The 20789-nt window shown below is 35.1% G+C and overlaps 1 protein-coding gene across 3 annotated transcripts in view; it reads left to right on the top strand.

Annotated features, from left to right (window-relative positions):
- IFT74 (intraflagellar transport 74) overlaps positions 1-20336 on the top strand; it is a 44095-nt gene extending 23759 nt beyond the window's left edge. For 2 of the 3 annotated variants that reach the window (XM_071730432.1, XM_071730433.1), the window contains exons 14-20: positions 2718-2771; positions 6804-6901; positions 9488-9614; positions 13263-13426; positions 14269-14394; positions 16784-16844; positions 18540-20336. In XM_071730432.1, coding sequence (XP_071586533.1) covers positions 2718-2771; positions 6804-6901; positions 9488-9614; positions 13263-13426; positions 14269-14394; positions 16784-16844; positions 18540-18655 — 746 coding nt within the window. In that variant the 3' untranslated portion in view covers positions 18656-20336. The remainder of the gene's footprint in view (positions 1-2717; positions 2772-6803; positions 6902-9487; positions 9615-13262; positions 13427-14268; positions 14395-16783; positions 16845-18539) is intronic. The other variant, XM_071730434.1, reaches the window with a different exon arrangement.
- The last annotated feature ends 453 nt before the right edge of the window (positions 20337-20789 follow it).

The following is a 20789-nucleotide window of genomic DNA, read 5'->3' as shown; positions in this document are numbered from 1 at the left end:
TAGAAAACTTTTTATTTATTTTACCTTATAGATGATCTGATACACTGAATGAATGTGGAACTAAGAACGTTTAATACTGGGTAAAGCAAACAGAATTCATTAGTATTTTTGTATATCTTTAAAACTCTGTGGGCTGATCTTTGCAAGAAGAGTTTGGTAGCTGCCTAGAAATGGTATGAGCTTAGAAACCTACTTCCAACAAACACCTGCTCTAGTACAGTAGGCTAGGTTAGGATCTGTCCTAACACTGGAAGTCAGGGTTCTGGAGGAAGTAACTTAGTTTGAGCGTAGACCCTCAACAGCTGTGGAAAATTCTTCATAGTCTGGATGGAATATTCATCCCACAGAAAACCTTCTCGTTATATGGACGCTTGGCATTCTGGGAAATTTTTTAATAAGTTACCTAAATTCTATAAGACCGATGCATTAATGTCTTTGTGTCCTTTTTACTTTATGACATTTCTTGGGCAATTGGTGTAAAATTTATCTGTAATTTAAAAAAAAAAATCTTTTTCTCATCTTTTGCATTACAAAATATTTCAAAATATTTCCCTACTTCTTCTGATAATTTGTTATTTTTGTACAAATAATTTATTAAGATTGTTTTACTAGCTTTTTTATTTCCAGATGATATCATTGCCAATTTCACTCTTCTGCTTTAATTTTTCCTTTTTGTTTTGCTTGCAACTTTTTTTTTTATCTTTGGAGAAATGCAGAAGGTAAGAAATGAGTTACTTTTCACATTTGTAGGTTTACACGTACAATCACTCATTGCTGGTCTTTGTGTCTTTCACTGTTTCATAAAAAGATCCCTGATGAAGAAAAGGGCTTTAATCACATGTAAGAGAAAGCACATTCTGTCAATATGTCAGAAACTGTCAGGATATTCAGTATAAAGTTATCTTGTGGTATAAGATAGAGGGAATTAAACCTATTGATGTAACAGGAAGAGAATAAGGAAGATACTCAAAAGGAGCAGCTTTAAGACAGGGCACTCTAAACTCCCAATGCCACCTCTGTAGTAAATAGAGAGAAAAGCCTGGAGAGTCATTCATGCTTCTGCATTAAATGAGCATCTTGGAGTTTCCCTTGAGATTCCTGTCCTCCCTCCTCTGTCAGCTTATTCTGGTGCAGTATTTAAACTGTTTATTTCAAAGTAGTCTGAAAACTTCAGTTCCTAAGGTTTTTTAGTTAAGTTGAAGGTAAATTAGCCAGTGGGGAAAAAAATCAAATTAAGAATTTTTAGGTATTTCAGGATAAGTATTTCAGTGATAAGGTATTTTTGAGGAGAAAAACGAAGTAGATACCGTAAATGAAAATAACTATCTTGAGTTTCACTTAAAAAAATCTAAGGAAGTGAAAAATTATTATATGTTCTATATATTAGCAGTCATGTTTAGGTGAGTGGTAAAAATCAACATTAACTTAATATGGGATAGATCTAAGACTTCATAAACTGCAAGAAAGGCTAAGATATTGTATAATAATGCCATATATAATAATGCCAAATGTCTCTGTAAAGACTTTTTAAAGGTTGTCAGGTTTATTTGTTGTTTTTATTTTATTTTAAACACTTGGCAGATCATGAAGCTCTCCTTTTCATGACTCACTGTAACTGGATGTTTTAAGAGTACAAGGGACTGGACTGTTAAGTATTGGAGACTTGCCTTGCAAAATAAAGGAAGTCCAGCAGGGAACAAAACCACATCGAGAAGCTGTAGCAGTATAGCAATCCCTTAGAGGCACACTGATGTTCCTTTTGTTTGTATATACTAGATAAAAAGGAAAGCATGGGAGTGTACAAGTAAAAAGACTTGGAGAAACTTGCTTGCTTAATTATATCTGCATCTACTTCATTTGTTTGTATTCTACAGAGTTACAAGTTTATGCTGAAAATTCATCAATGACCAAGACTCTAGCAATTAAAAATTTAGGTGTTTGAAACTTTTAAGTTATTCTTCATTGCTGAATTGTCTCATCTTCTTGAAACTTGTGACAAGTGTATCACATCTCCCACTTTACTAGTACATTTTACTTTGGACCTATTTGAAGTCACTAGTTGTATTTAGAGGTGGAGTGAATTATTTATTGTATGCTACTCATTACTTCTAATACATCTATTAAAAAATGTGCATGGAAACGTTCTTTTAAACTCAGTTTTAGAAATCTTTCTCTGCAGTTTATTTTTCCATATCATTATTTGTCCCATTTTCCTGCTTAATTGCCTTATGTTGTCACACTGTTACTTACAAGCTGTGTGCCCTTATGAAAGTCCATTCTAATCCATGAAAGTGCTATTGATAACACCCATATGTTAGACAGAGCTGCAGAAAGTTTTAACTCACCAGGGTGCACAAAAATATTTTTCACTAGTATTGAAATTCACCTGACTACAGAATCCTATGAAGTTCCTTTGTTTAAACCAAGAATTTGTTCCACTCTTATTTTTGAAAAATTCCATCCTCTAAGAAGTTCTGAAAATTACATTGAGGCTGATTTATTAAGCTAATTATCTTTTTTTAATATAAAAATGTGTATTTGATACTCCATTTAAGTGACTATATCACTGAACATGGGATGAGTCCTATTGTTTCTAAGCATGTAGATTTTTTAATTAAAAAAAAAGCAAAACAACAAACCAAAACAAAAAACATTTTGCCCACCTAAAGGAGTCTTTGGCTGAGACAATATGAATTTAAATGTTATGTCTCTTGCAGGAGATGAGAATTGGAAATACAAGGAGCTGAAGAAGAAGGAAGAGAGCATAGACAGTAAGTTTTCTAAGATACTTTAATTAGGCCTAATTCCACTAAAATACAGGCTTTCTTGTATTATTAACACTCAGTTAATTTAGAGCTGAAAACAACTGATGTCCTGATCTTTGCATAAAGCTTCTGTGATCTACCTCAGGATAAGACAATTGATATTTTAGGAGTAATAGGACATCCACAAATACTTGGAGATCCTTTTGTGGCTTTTCCTCAAACTAAAATTTTTAGCAACACAGTCTTATTTTATGAAAGCAAGGCTGAAATTAATTTTTAAGTTTATTTAAATGTAAGATATATCAAACCAGTTGTTCAGGTTTAAACAAGGTTAAAAGCAGAACCTCAAAATGGGCAAGCATAGACATCATAATTCTTTTAAATTAAGGTTTTTGTATCTCTTTATTCAAGGTGAATGCTACTAAAGCTTTCTTCCCTATTAGTTTGCAGAGACTTCACAGCAAATAGCAGAGGATAAAAACACAAGGATAAAAACATAACTGTACAGCTAGTATGCTGTAGTAGGCAGTTTTAAAAAAAAGTTGGTCAGTTACTCAACAAGAGGGGAAAATGATCAAGAAACACGCCATGAAGGCTGAAGTATATAATGCCTTTCTGTAACAATGTTTGCTAAAATGTTTGGTATAGCTTATGACTAGCATGATACTAGCTAGAAATGTCTCAGCTGACAGTAAGTAAAGATGGGTAAGAGCACTTAGAGAGTCTGCATTTTCAATTTAGCTGTTTGCCAGAGAAAGAGAAGGGTAAAAGCCCCCTTGATCTTTTACAATTACAGACTGTGAAAGTGGGGCCTCCCAGTAGTTCTGACTTAGAGAGTTTTAGATCTGTTCCTGCTCTTCATCAGAGGACAGGAAAAGAGCTAATGTAGTACTTGTCTCTAAGAAGAGCCAAAGAAGTATAGACCAGTCAGCTTAGTATCAATTTCCAAAATGATTGTGGAAAAAATAAGCAAGGAAAAAAATTGTAAATGTTATAGAAACAGGAGTGTGTCTAACAGTGGTATTGATTTGTCAATAACAAATAACTGATTTCCATCTTTTTAATAAAAGTGTTTAAGAAAAAGGGAGTAGCAGCAGATGATGTGGTCTTTGACTTCAGTTGCTGCTGCTGTATCTTCATGTTCTCAAAAGCAAACTAGGGAAATACTGTCCATTATTAACTTATACTGTGCATTTTTTGATTAAAAAATTAGAAATTCTAAAGCATTCAGTGCCAAGTAAGAAGGATGCATTAACTAGAATTTTGCACTGTGTTTGAAGTTCAGGTTAGGCAATATTTTTATTAAACATCTTGATAAGAGGAGAGAGAGGAAATACATAGTTTCAAAGAAAGTGGTGCATTGGAAAAGCCAAAATCATGTTGGAGGACAGGGTTAGAATTTACATAGAGCAGATTAGAACTCAAGTACAAAAAACGTCAAAAACGATTAAGGGTGAGTTTGTACAACTGGACAGAGTAATCAACAGCAAAAATACAAAATAGGGTTCAGTTTTTTAGGAACAGCTCTGAAGTATGCCTCACTGATATCCCACTAACACAGAAGAAAATATACAGCAGGAAGTATACACAAAAGTGCAATTCATCAGAAACATGAAATAACCTTGTTTTCTTTGCACTGAGGAATTCCTCCTTTGGAATATTGTCTCCACTTCTGCTGCACATAAAGAACGATGTTGCCAGTCCTGAAGAGAGGCTGATGAGGGGCACAGAAAGCATAATCTTCAAGGAAATATAAAAAAACAAGTCTTTTATTTAAGAGAATTTAGGACAGTCATCAAATATGTAAAAATCTGTTCCCAGTAATAAATGAATAATCTATCTCTTCATAGACATGGAGGATAAGAAAGGAGGATACTCAAGTTGTTCCAGAAAGATTTTGAGTTATATATTAGGAAAAACTTTCAAAAAATAAAAGCTCAACAAGAGTTGGAATAGATTGGCATGAAGAATTGTAGAGTATCTATCATGAACTGTCTGTAAGAAGAATATAGATAAAAATCTCAATTACTAACATGCTGCGGGTTTTGTACTGGAGCAAGTAAATTAATTAGGTGACATCTTGCTGTCTCTTCTATCAAATTTTTCATGGACCTTCATCTAACATTCAAATGAAACATGATCATTCAGACAGGTATGATGAAAAGGAATGGTTTTTGCAGAAAGTCAGTGAGATGAGATGTAAATATGAACCTTACAGAGTGATTCTCTGTGTAAAAAATTACCCATTTACTTTTTTTAACAGAAGGGGAAAGAGCAGCTCAAAGGTTGTCAATATAAAGCATTAAGCAATAATTTCAATATTGTAACTTTCATTACTGCCCTTTCCTTCTGTTGTGTTCAGATATTTTTATAGTGTAGAAGATTTCTGTCAGTATTTCAAAGCAACAGACAGCATGAAATATTCAGTAGGTGCCCTTTGAGGAAGCAGCTCTTTTTGGAGCTGTTGTTGCTCCTTTTATTGAAGTATAATTGTGCTATATTTTAAAATAAAAGCAGACAAGCTCATTATGAAGGAAAGGAAAATCACACAGAAAACAGAACTTCCCTTTCTTAGGATAGTTTCATTTGCAGCCTAGATATTGGAGAAGAACAGACCTGGCCATGGTATTATTCAGCACCTGGAACTTAACTAGATTGCTTTCAATTGCAGTCAGCTTAATCTTTGGTTTAAACTGTGTTTCTGGTTAGTACTTTACAGCAGTGTTGGCAAAAAATAAACCTTCTTACTTTGTTGCCCAATGCTGTTGTCTGCATTTACTAGTCAGGTCAGTGGTCATTGTAGGATTGACCAAAACTATATTTCAACTTTGTGAGCCAATTGAATCTGCATCATTATTTTTAGCAATCAACTACGCTCATTACAAATGTGTTGTATAATGCTATTCATTGACCTTCAAAGAATTCCAAGTGTCTCTGCTTCAGGGATAGTCTTTGTAGTGTCTGAGTATTATCTTCTAGCTTCAACAATGCACTTTCACCTCTAAAAGTTTTAGAAGCTGTTCTTTGTGAAGCATTTCTGTTAACTCATGCATAGCATTGCAGATTATGTCAGGTATTACAATATTTTTCTTATCCATTACTTAGTAGTAAAGAATTTTTTAAATAGATAAGGCCCTGGATGGTGTGGGATCCACAGTTCTCCAGTCAGTCCTCATCCCTTCAGGGTTTGTCAGTATTTCCAGCAAGAGTTCCTCTTCCAAAATAATCAATCTTGAATTTACTAAGCACTTCTGCCCTTTTTCATCCAGATAGAAATTTAGTAAGCTGCTGGATTTTGCAAGTGTTCCTATATAAGCCATGCTTTAGGAGGAGATGCAGCAGGAAAAGGATGATCATAACTCACAGCCCTAGGTACCATCTTGATGGATAGCTGACTTTCATGTGATGTATCCAGCACCTTTTTTTCAATGCCTGTCACAGTGTTGTATGCCTAGAACACAAATGCAGCCAAAAAAACGCCATTACAACTGTCCTATCAGATTCAGTTGGACACTTGCTAAAAGGAGCATATGTTAGAAAAGGAGGAAAGGGACATCATATAGAAGGAAAGAAATGGTATCACAGGAGTATTTCAGATCAGAGTAATGTCTGGTGTTTAGTCCAGGCCATTAGAGGTAGTGAAGTCAGCTTTTTCATTTATTTATTTATTAGCCTGTTTTAATAGCTTTCAGGAAAATGGAGATGAACAGCTACTAGGCTAAGTCTTCAGAAATTATTATGTTGAAATTCCGTTCCCACTGCGTGGCAACTCTCACTTAAATATTATCCAAGAAGGAGATGACCTCATGCCACTAATCAGTCAAATATGTTTCTCTGGAAAAACTGTCCTCTTATCCATTTTAACCCATACGCTGACAGGTTTTAAGGACTCTACTACCTTTCTCTTAAATAAACTATTAGTCTTATAGTAACCTGTCTGAAGGTGTACAGCTTGTCAACTTAATACAAAGGTTTGACTGGAAACAACAAGGGCTTGTGCAAATAACACCCTTCTTTATTATTTTTGTTGATTTCTAGATTTTTTTGAGACTTTTGAAGAAGTGAAGAAGCAGGAGCTGGAACGAAAGGCCCAAATAGAAGCTAACATTGTTGCACTCCTGGAGCACTTAAGCAGAGTAAGTGCATTTCCCTCTTTCTGTAGCAAGCTAGAAGTTGAGAAGCACAGAACAGGAGAATAAATGGATAAAGAAGAATGTGACTCTTATATTTTTGTCCTGCCAGTACCAGCATAATAATCTCTTCAGAGGAGTAAATATTAAACCTGTTACAGCTGTAGTTAAAAAAAAACCAACAAACAATAAAAGCTGTAGTTAAAAACAAACAACAACAACAACAAAATAAAAACCCAAACAAACAAAACAGCAATAGAAAGAGATTAATTTCTCTTTATTCCTGGACAGTTCTGAATATTAGGTAGTATTAGTGACCAGAACAAAAAAAAATTTTTGCATAATTGCTGTAATCATCATCATTATAATAGAAGCCAAAGACAGAGACTGGTAAAGAAGATTCCTCCACTGTGGATGAAGAGCAGAAGCTTCTGAAAAACCTGAAGGAATAACCCACAGCTCCTGAAATAACTCATGGATGAAGTTTCAAAGTCACTTTCTATAGTATTTGGAAAGTCTGGTGAAGTCTGCTGACTGGAAAAGGGGAAACTTATCCCCCATCTTCAAAAATGGGAAAAAAGAAGAACCAGGGATCTACAGGCCTGGCAAGATCATGGAGCAGATCCTCCTGAAGGCTCTGCTCAGGCAAGAAGATAACAAAGGACTGATTGGTGACAGCTGAATGGGCTTCACCGAGGGCCACTCCTGCCTGACTAGTTTGGTGGCCTTTTATGCTGGGATCACAGCCTCGGTGGACAGAGGCAGAGCAACAGACACCATCTACATGGACCTGTGCAAAGCATTCAACACTGTCCCATGAGACATTCTGATCTCTAAACTGGAACAGTATGGATTCAAGGGATGGACCACTCTTTGGATAAGGAACTGTCTGGATGGTCACACCCAAAGAGTTGTGATCAGTGGCTCAGTGTCCAAATGGAGATGTGTGATGAGTGGTGCTCCTCAAGGGCTGGTACTTGGACCAGTGCTGTTTAATATCTTTCTTTGTGACATGGACAGTGGAATCTGCATCCTCAGCAAGTTTGCTGACAACACCAAACTGTGTGGTGAAGTCAACACACTGGAGGGAAGGGATGCCATCCAGGGGGACCCTGACAGGCTTGAGAAGTGGGCTTGTGCAAACTGCATGAAGTTCAACAAGGCCAAGTGCAAGGTTCTGCACCTGGGTGGAGGCAATCCCATGCATGAATACAGATTGGGAGGAGAAAGGATTGAGGACAGCCCTGAGGAGAAGGACTTGGGGGTGATGGTGGACCAGAAGCTCAACATGAGCTGTTAATGTACCTTGCAGCCCAGAAAGTGTCCTGGGCTGCATCAAAGCAGCACAGATGGTCAAGGGACGTGATCTCTCCCTCTACTCTGCTCTTGTGGTTCCCCACCTGGAGTACTGTGTCCAGTTCTGGAGTCTTCAACATAAGGACACAGAGTTCCTGGAACATGTCCAGAGAGCCACTAAATGATCAGAGGTCTGGAGCACCTCCCCTATGAATAAAGGCTGAGGAAATTGGGGTTGTTCAGCCTGGAGAAGGGAAGGCTCCAGGATGACCTTATAGCAACCTTCAAATATCTGAAAGGGGCCTACAAGAAAGCTGAGGTAGGGCTTTTGACATGGGTGTGTAGTGAGAGGGCAAGGGAAAATGGTTTTAGACTTAAGGAGGGGAGATTTAGGTTAGAGAATAGGAAAAAAGGTAGTGAGACAGTGGCACAGGTTGCCCAAAGAAGTTGTGGCTGCCCCCTCCCTGGAAGTGTTCAAGGCCAGGCTGGGTGGGGCCTTGAGCAACCTGATGAAGTGGAAGGTGCCCCTGCCCATGCAGGGGGGTTGGAGCTGGATGATCTTTAATGTCCCCCCAGCCAACCCAAACCATTCTATGAGTCTATGAATAAATGTTCAAGACAAAGATAAAGACATTCAAGATAAACATTTCAGAATATTGCAAATAAACCTGCTGCAATGTTTTGGTTCCATAAAGTCTACAAATCTCTGTTCAGGAGTTACTACACTTTCTGCACTATTATTAAGTAACTGACAATATTCCAGTCATCTCTCTGATCGAAAATTATGTCTGTAATACCCTACTGTGTAATATTCAATGTAAAAACTTTATAATTGTTCCCATTTGCAATCTTTTTTTTTTTTTTTTTTACTTTCAAAGAATGTTTTCTTTTAATATTTTTGGTTGCCATGGGATTTTTTCTTATAGAAATGATTCAGTTGAGTAATGCTTTTATTATTTTAACCTCTTGTCTTCTCTTTTAGTATGGCATGACGTAAGGTGTATTTTAGGCAATGAAACTTACTTTAGACAAGATAGGTAGAGCAACACTGTTCATACTTGATGCACTTTTTTTCATTTCACTGACCTGTGACTACCTCTTTTATCAAAAAGCTGGCAGCATGAAAACAGATGCCTTTAAATCACTTCAGTATGTTTACAGTATTTTCAGTCTTTGTAGTAGAAAAGCCAAATAATAGAAAATATGTTAGGACAGGAGAGTTTTTATTTGTCCACTTACCTTTTTTTTTTTTCAAGGATGCAGCATGTTCTCATTATTGTTCTTGGTAACACACAGAATGTGAATCATATGAAACAAATTTCATCTGTAACAAATCAAGAGCTGAAGATTATGCAGGAAGACCTGACTTTCAAGTCAAATGAAATGCAGAAATCACAGAGCACTGCTAAGAATCTGGTAACAGGTGAGATTAGCAATGAATTTTCAAATTCATTCCTTAAAAAAATAAAAAATACCTGAGTTGTTACAGTAATAACAAGTTTAAGGTTCATGATAAGCAAATATTAAAATACAAATACAGTGACATGTGGGTAACAATACTTTACACATGTTTCTTGGTAGCATTTCACTTACTATTATCAGTAAATTATCAGCTTTCTTGTATAGATACATATTAAACAGAAATATTTGAATTTGAGGTCGAAGCTTGGCTTTACTAATATTCAACTCAAAATAAACATTTTTCACAGTTTTTAAAATAGTGTTTAATTAAACTGAACTAGGGACTTCCACAGTTATCTAACCATGTATTATTTGCAAATGTAGTTCTTAAGTGTCTCTTACTTAAAATTTGTGTATGTACTGTAGAAGAATAGCTCTCAAACTCTCAGGCTTTCATTCTGCAAAGTGAGTTTTCATTTTTACTTAATTTTGGAAATGCTCAAATATGCAAACTACTTAAATACTTTGTAGAGTATTGCCTGTAATTCAAAAAGCTGACTGAATTTTTTCCTTTCATTTCTGTAACAAGTATCTACTTAGTTATTTGCACTGTTTATAGTGCAATTGGTTTCCTAATTTTAAGCTTTTGCTAGTATCATTACTGGTTCAGCAAGCTTTTCCTTGTTTCTTTGGATGAAAGGAAAGGGCAGGAATTTGTTAGAAGGCTGTACTTAGTAATTAATTTTCAAAATTAATTTTCAAAATAGAAGCCTTGCTTCAAAATAGTTATGTGCAAAAAAGAAGTCTTTGTGCACAGAATGTTACCAAAATTGATTGTCCTGCTTTGTGTTACGCTTATTTAGCTTTTGCTTGTCTGCAAATACTCATTCTGCGTTCTAGTGTAGTTTAAAAAGCTGGCCCATATATTGCAAGTTCAAAAATTACTTTTTGCTCCTTCAAGTTAGCATCAATTCTTATTACTGTACAGTGTAAGAATATTCTGGAAGATACGTGTCTTTCTTTGCAAGGGCAGAGAAGAGAGTTACAGTACATAATTATCATTTAAATGATTCATAAGTAAACATCTAAAATCAAGGGCATATAGATACTGTAATGAACAACCGAAGATTCTTTCAAAAATACTGTGAATGTTTTGTTTGCACAATTGAAGTTTTTCCTAACTTTTCAATTATAGCAGTCTTCTCTAGGATTCCTTTGTTGTGACTAAAGTCTGGATTTCCACATTTTCTTGCTGTAACAAAGATAAAAAGTCGAACAGCAGGACCCTTAAAAAAAAAAAAAAAAAAAAAAAAAAAAAGAGTGAAAAAATAATAATATAAGGAAACCATGAAGAGTAAACAAAAGTGCTGATGGCATAGTTTCTCAAAAACATTTCCCTGGGTCAGTGTAGTTTGGTCTGAGATTTTGCTACTGTGTACACAGTGCCTGTTAGACACTGCAACTTTATTGCCTATCAGAAGGAACTGGGCTGCATCCTCTTCCTGTCTTTTCCCCTGGAGAAGTTTTGAGGTTTTATAGTTATAATTTTTTTTTCATTGTGGCTATTGCTGAATAAGGATAGAATTCAGCCCTTAGAGTTTCTTCTCTTTTCTCCAGAAAGTGTGAACAGATAGGAATAGCCCATTGCTGTCTGACCAGCAGTTTTTCTCAGTGTATGGCTAGAGTAGTCTAAGAATCCTTTTAGGCTTTTGCCTATTAGTCTACTATATCTTATTTTAAAATTTTTTTAAAAATACTTATTAGAACAAGAGTGAAAGCGGTGTAAATTAAATCCTAAATAAATCCTTTCAAAAATATAAAAGATTTTTTCTGCTACTTCTCTCCCGTTTAAATTATTTTTATTTTGTAATTGTCTTTTTACTGTTTTTAGTGTTAAAGCCCTGATTCATTCAGGTCATTTAGCATTTTTCTGTCTTTAAGCAACATTACCACAGGAGCAAGAGAAGTAGAGCTGCATTCAGTCATGTTTTGGGATCTGACATTGACCAATACCAGGAACTTCAAAGTGAAACTAGGGGCAGTTATGAAATATTCTAGACACAGGGAAAGTGTTTCCTTAAGTTCTTCAGAGTGCAGGGCAGCAAAAAACATTGAATCACAGAAATGCAGTGTTGCAGGTGCAAGCCTTTTATTTTTAACTCTTCTTTTACCAATAAGGAAAATGTTCATATTTATATAGATTCTCTTTGCCTATACAGGACCCTTTCATTCTTACAGAATTCACACATTATGGAAATGTGTTTCTCGGGATAATTACATTAACATATTGTACACACAAATCTTGGCTTGTCTTTATTTTGATGTTCCTAAAGAAATCACCAGAGCACCTGGCAATAAGCCAGATATGTTAATTAAAGCCAATATTTTGCTCTAGAAAGTTAGTATATGCCATAAATACAGGAGAGAGAGATTAGTGCTAAAGTCTTGCTATGACAGGGATTTGATCAGGTGAGATTTTCCTGAAGAATTCCACTAAGAAAACATACCCACAGTTTTTGGAAGGTGAAGTCTTTCTCTGTCACATACGCACACCCAATCCCTTCTGCCATAAAGTTCTGTACCACTTTGGTTGAGTGTGTGTGTGGAAATTTACTGTCCTTTTTCCAGGCTATCAGCACAACTCTTGAGTGTGTGAGTCAAGTATACAGTCAATGTCAACCAAAGTTTCTTTGTGCTGTCTCATCCCTCACAGTTGCCCACTTTGCCTATTACTTAAGAGCATAGAAAAAAAACCTGCATTATTTGTATCATTCTTCTGAGTTAGACCCAGCTCTGAAATATTAGATTATGCAGACATGTGTGTGAATGTTCAGGGCATGTGGAAAATACAGTGATTAGGCTGCACATCAGAAAGCCATCCAAAACAAGTCTAGCCACATCTAATCCTTCCACATTCATGGTGAATAACATCCCCAAAACTGGATTGAGTGCCTTTTTTATTTTGTATGTATTTATTGTGTTTTCTCTTAAGCATCTCAAGTCTGAACCATTTCAGTCTTAACATCTTTTGTATAAGAATCCATCTATATTTCTATCTCCTTTAGTCACTTTTATCTGTTCACTCTTATTAATGTACTGTGAGAGATAAATGTACTGTGAGGAAATTGTTGCACATGCTGATTTGGTAGGCTATGACGGTTCATAATATGAAAGTATTTTCCTGTACGGAGCTAATGTTTAAAGCAAATTTGGCTATTTACTCTCAGAAGACTAAGTCTTACCATAGACTGGCAACATAAATAAAACCCACATGGTGTTAAAGAAAACTAACAAGGATGGTTTTTATCTCCATTATTGATGTCAACTTTTTGTAAGGTATCACTACTGCTTTAAAATTTGAAATCGACTGATGCCAGTAACAACTTTAACAACAGAAATACCACACTGTGGTAGAGAAAATCACATTTTCATTATTTATACTTAAGGAGTAAAATTATAGTTATAATATGGGAATCTGATTTATAGGATTATTGTAACGGTGCAATTTTTTTTCTTCAATCACATTCAAATGTGAATATCAAAATCAGAAAGATATGCGGGAGCTTTTTATGTTGTTTAAGTATATCATGAAGCTTTATATTCTGGGTAATGTCTTATGAAATAAAAACTACTTCTAATTAGAGATTGTGTATCTTATCTGGTGATCTAGAGAGTCAAAAACTGCAAATGGACCTACAGAAGATGGACCTCTTGGAGGGCAAGATGGTTGATGAGCTGGCCTCTCTTAAAGACAAAATTGAGCAAACAAAAATGGATTTGGAGGTCTATAATAATTTGCCAGCTCTGAAAGCATCAGGAGAAGAGAAGAAAAAGGTAATGAAAAGAATAAAACCTTGGATTATAAAGAATATATGTGGTTTTGAGCACGTAGTAGTGAAGGAAAATCCAAGTCTGTGACCAGGAATCCTGACTGAAAATGAAAATTAGCCTTTCACATCAGTGCAAATTAATCTAAATGCTTCTCTGCTTATATATGTGGCTTATTAACTACATACATGTAGCAGGCTATCAACTGGATACCTTTTGAACTTCCTTCCACAAAATTTCCCTTTTATTTTAGAGTCCTAGAATGGCTAGGGTTGGAAGGGACCTTAAAGATCATAGAGTTCCAAACCCTTGCATGGGCAGGGACACCTCATACTAGATCAGGCTGTTCAAATCCCCATCCAGTCTGATCTTGCACACTTCCAGGAATGAGGCATCCACAACTTCCCTGAGCAACTTGCGCCAGTATGTTTTAGTGATTCATCTGAACTTTTCTGCTGTACCTTATGACTACCTGTAAGTTTGAATTTACCAATCTAACTGTAGCATCCAAACAGGAAAGAAAGATCTATTCTGTCTGTATTGGCTTTTAAGACAAACTCTAGATAGACGTCTTCCCTTTTCACATGTGATAAATTTCCTATAAGTTTTAGCATCAGCATTCCTACTTGGCCTGATGTACTAAGCCTACAACTTGGTCATAACCATTGGATATTCTCTTTAAGACAGAGCATACATTGCTAGAGAAAAACCTTGGAAGTTCATTATGCATATGATCTTGTGAAAGGAAGAAAAGGTAGCATCTTGAAACCTAAATTTAAATAATTTGTAGCCCACAGCAAATTAACTCAACTATTAATCAGTTTATATTGTTTCTTTTTTCCAACTAGAAACTCCAGAGTGACAAAGAAAGATTAACAAAACGTAGCTGTACTTTCAATAAAATAATGGAACAGTTGAATACAGAGTATGAGACACTAAAGAGAGAGCTTGAAGAGAATGAGACACATTCTCAGGTATAGCTTAAACTTCATATTATCTCTTCTGTTCGTTTTAGCATATTTTCTTTTTTTCCTTTTTGTACACTGGAAGTATGGATGGAATCAGTTTATTTCTTCTCAGGGTGCTTTCAAAGTTGTGTGTTATAAATGTATAGACACGTTTTCTATTTTAAAACAAAAGTTTATTTGCTAATGAATTTCTCTTAAGCTCTGGATTTCAAACTTGCTAGGCAGAGGTCTTTCTGAGCGTAATAATTGCAAATCCTTTCCTTAAGTGTTTGTACTAATCTTGCTCAGAACCGTCGTTTTATTGCAGTTTCTTTGCTGGCAGAGTTTTAAACACCAACTTTGAAAAAAACTACAGGGGGAAAAATGTCAGTACTAATTAAATAAGATGTCTTTTGCTTTTAAAGTTTTTTTGTTGCAACGTGTACTATGAATTCCATTTCCCTTTTTCCTGTGCCTCTGCTTTTTGCTGACCACTGAAGTTTTAGGGTTTGTTCAGACTTCTTTAAACCCAAGGAACTTTTGAATTTGGGTGTATTTATATTTACATTTCAAAATATCAGGAAAGAAGATGTTTATAAACTCCTGAGCAGCTTTGATGCTTCCATTATAAACACCTATGAACTGCTGTCATTTTGGCAACAGAACTCTACTGGCATTTAAGCTTGAATGCACAGAAGGAAAATGGATACCCTCAAAATAAGCAGAAAAAAAAATCAATTATTTTATCTGCATTTCACGTATTTTAATTGGTTTTGAGTACTTGAGATCCTCGTGCCTTAGAACTGTTACTTTTTTCTAATTCCATTAGGAGTTCAAGGTAATATTTGTACATGTTTAAGTTAACTTTCATCTGGAGTGAACTTAATGGAGCAGATGAGAGATAACTCAGGATATGCAAACATAAACTTGTACCATATGATCACTGGGGGTTAGCTCTAGGGTGATGATATAAATCTCCAAAACTGCATGTCAAATTCTGCATTCAGCTACTATATATTTTTTATGGCAAGATCAGATTCTTATTCCTAGAGATTATGTAAATCAGAAGTGGATATCCAGCCAGTGTTAAAATACTTGCAAAATGATGCTGAAAAATTTATATATAATACTTGTTGTAGAGCATTTCTTCACTTGATTCAGCTGTGGCAGTTCTATTTCAATGTGTGCAAAAAAAAATTTATCTCTTTCTGTCACCAAAGTAAATATCATGAGGGTAAATAAAGATATATCTTAAAATGGCAGTCACCAACATGCATCAAGGATTTTGAAGTGCAAATAGCATTCACATGCACTGAGGGTTTGGGCTGTTTTCCAAGCAGTCACCTGCATGAGTAGTGACAAGGAGTTACATTAAAGATGCATTGAGTATTTATTTTGGGTACATATTTTAAACCTAGGCTTCTTTACAGGCTGAACAGCATGTAGAAACATCTACAAAGGGGGCAATAAAAATTATGATTGGTCAGAAATACCATATCTTGGAAATAAAATAAAAAACTGCTATGTTTTCTGTGAAGCAGTACACTAGATAACTGATTCTTCCCTCTAAGATTTATTTTGAATAAAATAACAAGTATTTTGTATCTTGTATCTTGTAGTTCAAGGAGTAAAATGTTTCAAGATTGTCCTGATATACTAAATTAGTTTCCTCTGAAAGTTTAGTCTCAGAATGATTTTCAGTTTTTGCATTTAAAATAACATCTGCATATCTTGAAATGCAGAACCTTGAACAGTAGCATCAGAAAAACAAATATTATAAAATTGTATTGTAAGGAAGCAGCCATTGATATAATGTCCACATTAGCTTCCTGTTGATGCTGAAAGTATTGAAGAAATGCCAGCACTTAACCCATGCTCTTACAATCTTCTCACTGCAGCTCTGTTCTTATCACAGCTTCTGGCATCAGACAGGAAACTTAACTATGGAAGTAAGGAAGTTTCTCCTGTATAGCTCAAAGTCTAAGACAGTGTCAGGAAATATTGTATCTTTAGTGAGTTTAGATCTTAATCATTTTGAGAAGAGATAATTTAAATTATATGAAGTATAATAAGAATTAGTATCTCCCTTTTTACTTCTGACTTGCTTACACATTCTCCTATGTGACAAGGCTTGAATTCTCATCTGAGTATTTTCATCTACCACTGCAGCTGCAGGCAGATCTCTTATATAAATAACTATATTAAGTGCTACATTATATACAAGTTAATCATTGGCAACTTTAAAACTAATTTTGCCATTGTTTCTCATTTCTGTGAGCTTTTTGTGAAATAACTTGGATCTTATCATGGGACAGAGTAGAAACTATTGATACAATATTTTTTGCAACATTTCTTTTTATAATGTTATGTGTGCAATAATTACTGTTTTCATTTTTGGCTCTTTTTCTGTTTTCAGCTCACAAATTTGGAGAGGAAGTGGCAACACCATGAGCAAAACAACTTCATGATGAAGGAATGTATCCTTTTCATTAAGAAATACAGTAAAATTCATGCACTATATTAATTGAGGAAGAAGTCTGTTTCCTCCAGCAAAATAAGACAGGACAGAAGTGAGAGCGCAGATGGGAGGAGAGGAAAGGTGATACTTTGCAAATGTCTGGTTCAGTGATAGGTATTATATTTAGCAAAACTTGCAAACTTGTTATCTGAAACAATTTCATAATGTCCTAAAGCATAAGATTCGTCTTTCAGTCTGGTGTTTTTCCTAATGGGTCAGTATTACCATTAGGTTCCATGTGAGGATACTCTTCACATCTGTCCATTATTACTGAAAATAATTAGCAGGTGTATAATTATTTGAAAACTTGGTGACTTTACATGGTATTTTGCAGTTTTAAAACATCTTAAATACAAGTGATAAAAATTCAAATAATTAATGAGATGCCTTTAATGTATTTCTTATTAAATAAAAAAAAATGCATATTACCAGGAAAATGTTCCGATAAATGTGATAATATGACAAGGAGATGCTTTAGATGTAAAATGGGCTGGAATGGGCAACTGCATTGTATCTTTCTCGTTATGTGTTGCTAAATAAAGGGTTTGCATTCCACTGATTATCCAAAACTTTCCATTATCCAAAAGCATCAGCAATGTCTTACTTGCTTCAAGTGACTTTCATAAGGTAGTGCTTCAGATTAGCAAAAGTACTGAAGTGTTTTTAATTAGAATTGGTGATTCTTCTTATCTTGTACTATTCCCCAGGGTTATTCTAGAGATCTGATTCAGGTGTATGGGGACTTTGAATTTTGCAGTAAAATTAACTTCAATGAAATGATGTAGGAGCATAGAATCACTGTTTATAGGACGAATGCAACTGATAAAAGCAACAGCAAAACTAGACTGTATCAAGCAGTCTTGTGTATTGGACAGTGGACATTACTACGTCTCAGAAAATGGCACAACAATGCGTTTCAGGTAATTCTGTAATAGCCAGGCAATTGGGGAAAAATAATAATATGAGATCTGTGTGTAGCATAATCTTTTTCATGTACCAAACAATCCTATTTCTCGAATCTGATAAGTGCTCTTAAATCTTAGAAAAAATCTGAAAAAAACTTGAACAACATAATGTAATTGAAGCCACTTCCTGTATGAAGAAAGATCTACAAGAATAGTTTATTAAAACAAGAGACTTAGATCTTATTTTTCTAACAGAAAAACTATAAAGCAAACCAAGAGAAATAAGTTCATCAGGTTATAAAGAGAGCCTCCTGACTTTCTCCAACATATTACCTGTCCAAGCACAGACCCAGAGTTTAGGCAACGGAAAGAGAGGTTCTCTGTTCTTGAACTGGGGCTTTTGTTAGATTCTAAACTGCCAACTGTGTGGCTGTAAATAGCTGAGTGCCTTGAAATTATTTTCTTTGCATTGTAAAAATGGGCAGGGTCTTCCACAAGGGACTTTTAGTCTGTATATATGGAAATAAAACTGACTCAGGCATGTAATCTCTTTTTTTACCATACTTGGCATGAGATGGCAGATGGTAAATTGCTGCAAATCTTTTAGACCTATTTTGAAGTTTCTTTCCATTATTTGCAACCTTTGACAGTTTTCACGGGAGGAAACTTACTTCATTGTCATTCCATTATGATCTCTAATTATGCTAATATTTATATTGGCAGTTTGTTTCCTTAACTCTTTTAATCAGTCATAGCAACAAAAAGTCAGGAGAGTGACTATCAGCCAGTAATGAAGAACGTGAGAACGCTGGTCACCGACTACAACAAAGCTCTCATAGAAGCTTTACAAAACACCAAGAACTAAATCCAGGCGCTTCCTTCCTGACCCAATGGACCAACAATGAAAGATGTGCACAGGCAGCATGGAAAACTGGACAACTGAGCTCATTCACTCACCACTATGATGACAGACATTCTTAATAATATTTTTCCAGGTTCTCAGAAGTCACAGTTTTTATTAGTATCCCTCTTTTTGCAGCGTTCAAAAATTTTGAAAATAAACTTCTGAGTTTTAGAAACTTGTAGAAATGTAAAAGGAAATACTGCACAATCAGTGTAAAAATCATCACAATATATTACTGAGGCCCATTGCTGGATTGCATCTCAAATGTAAAACTTCAGTCTGCTTTACACAGTGAATCTCTGTCTTGCAGTCCTGTCCCTGCCAAACAGAATAGTTTTCCCTGAGTAAGGACTGCCTGACAGTCCTTAAATAAAGCATGTAATAAAGAAAATCAGCATAAAGTAATATATAAAGTAATATCATACATTCCCTGTTTAAATATAAATTTGTAACAACTAAAGGAAATATCTAAGGATAAAAATCATCCTTTCAAGACAAAATTTGTTTCATAGTGTAAAGTCTTAGAATAAAAGCAAGTGGATCTGTAGCAAATTTTAATATCCCGAAGGAGAACAAATAAACTTCCATATTTTCTACTTTTTTAATGCCATTACAAAGAGAAAACTGTGATAAAAAAATACTGAAACACAGCTAATACTGGGCTTGTGCAGCGCACTTTACTTTTGTAGTATTCACTAATAAAGTAAATAGCAAGGATGATAATTTGTATCTTCTGCTATCTTTTAACTCGGATTTCAAGATGCAATACTAGCTTCAAGTTGCAGCTTCTACTTTAAAAAAAAATGCATAGAGATCCAGCATAGCAGAAAACTGGGACTGGTACAGAAATAACAATATGCTTTTTGATACAGAAGTTTCAGAAAGCCTTTACATAAAATGAAATTTGTGCATATTTCACTCACATTCTACGTTTAATGTAATTATAAACTATCTCACCTGGTGTGTTGTAAGGCAGTCCTGATCAGACAGAAGAAAGCACAGCTGACTATAGATGGGAATGCTAGCCAGAGAGTAATCTAGCCTTCTTCAAGAAAATAGTAAAAAAGAGTGGGGTCTGGATTTTTAGTGGGTTCTGCTCTCTTAAGAGAAGTTTTCTATAAAAGTAGTAGTCTAAGTGCTTCACTTTACAGACTAGAATAAGCAAAGAATTAGAAAATGCTCTGAGTCTGTTGCATCTCAGTATTTTTGTGTTGCATCTCAGCATTTTGCTAAATGTCTCCAAATCTATGGTTGTTATTTTGAGCATAAAGAGGTATTTAAAATAAAGACATTGGAGATTCTTGCAGAGAGGACTGTGTTTCCAAATTGAGCACAGCAAATGCAGCTGCCTTGCATATTTATGTCTGTATGATATTTAAGAGATAATGGAACAGGATTTCTATAAACCAAGGACTGTTATTTAGGGGAAATTCCCACTAATGTATCTTCCTTCCTGTTAAAGTTCTGGCTATTCCAGAGAGAGCCCATTATTTGCTGAGATATAGTTGAAGTCTAATATTCTCACCAATCAACCCATCAGCCAGAGAGATTGCCTCCTGAATTCTACTTGTGGTATAATAATATATTTTAATGAACAATGGAAAAAAGCTACAGAGTGAATAAACAAACTATTTTAAATTCATTTTCATTCAAGGCTGGGATGGTCTTATTCCTTGGTGGTGATTCTGTAAGATAGCACAATAAAGTTTACAGGTTTTTTTTTGTGTTGCCCAGGAGATGCCTGTTTTAAAAGCTCTCTCTCCAGCATGCTGTTCTTTTCCTTGTTGCATTGAACAAGCTCCAGTTTACTTGTTTCTGTGTGAGAAACTTGGAAATTGTTCCTTAGCAATTTCTCCTTATTGTCTTGGTTCATGGTCATAGTACCCGTGGCTAAAAAGGATTGCTGTATGGAATTTAAATGGTGAGCTATAAAGCAGGCATTTAATTTCCTCTAACTCCTGATGTCTCAGTGAAAAACAACCTTCTCTAGCTTTTCTTTTTAATTCAATCTCAAGTACAGATATGTGGCAGTTTTTCACCATAGATCCTCTGTGCATATCAAAACACTGATTCAGTACCACAGGTCTTTCTACCC

The sequence above is a fragment of the Heliangelus exortis genome, chromosome Z, assembly GCF_036169615.1.
Source record: "Heliangelus exortis chromosome Z, bHelExo1.hap1, whole genome shotgun sequence".
Lineage (NCBI taxonomy): Eukaryota > Metazoa > Chordata > Aves > Apodiformes > Trochilidae > Heliangelus > Heliangelus exortis.
This window is presented reverse-complemented; position numbering and strand designations above follow the sequence as displayed.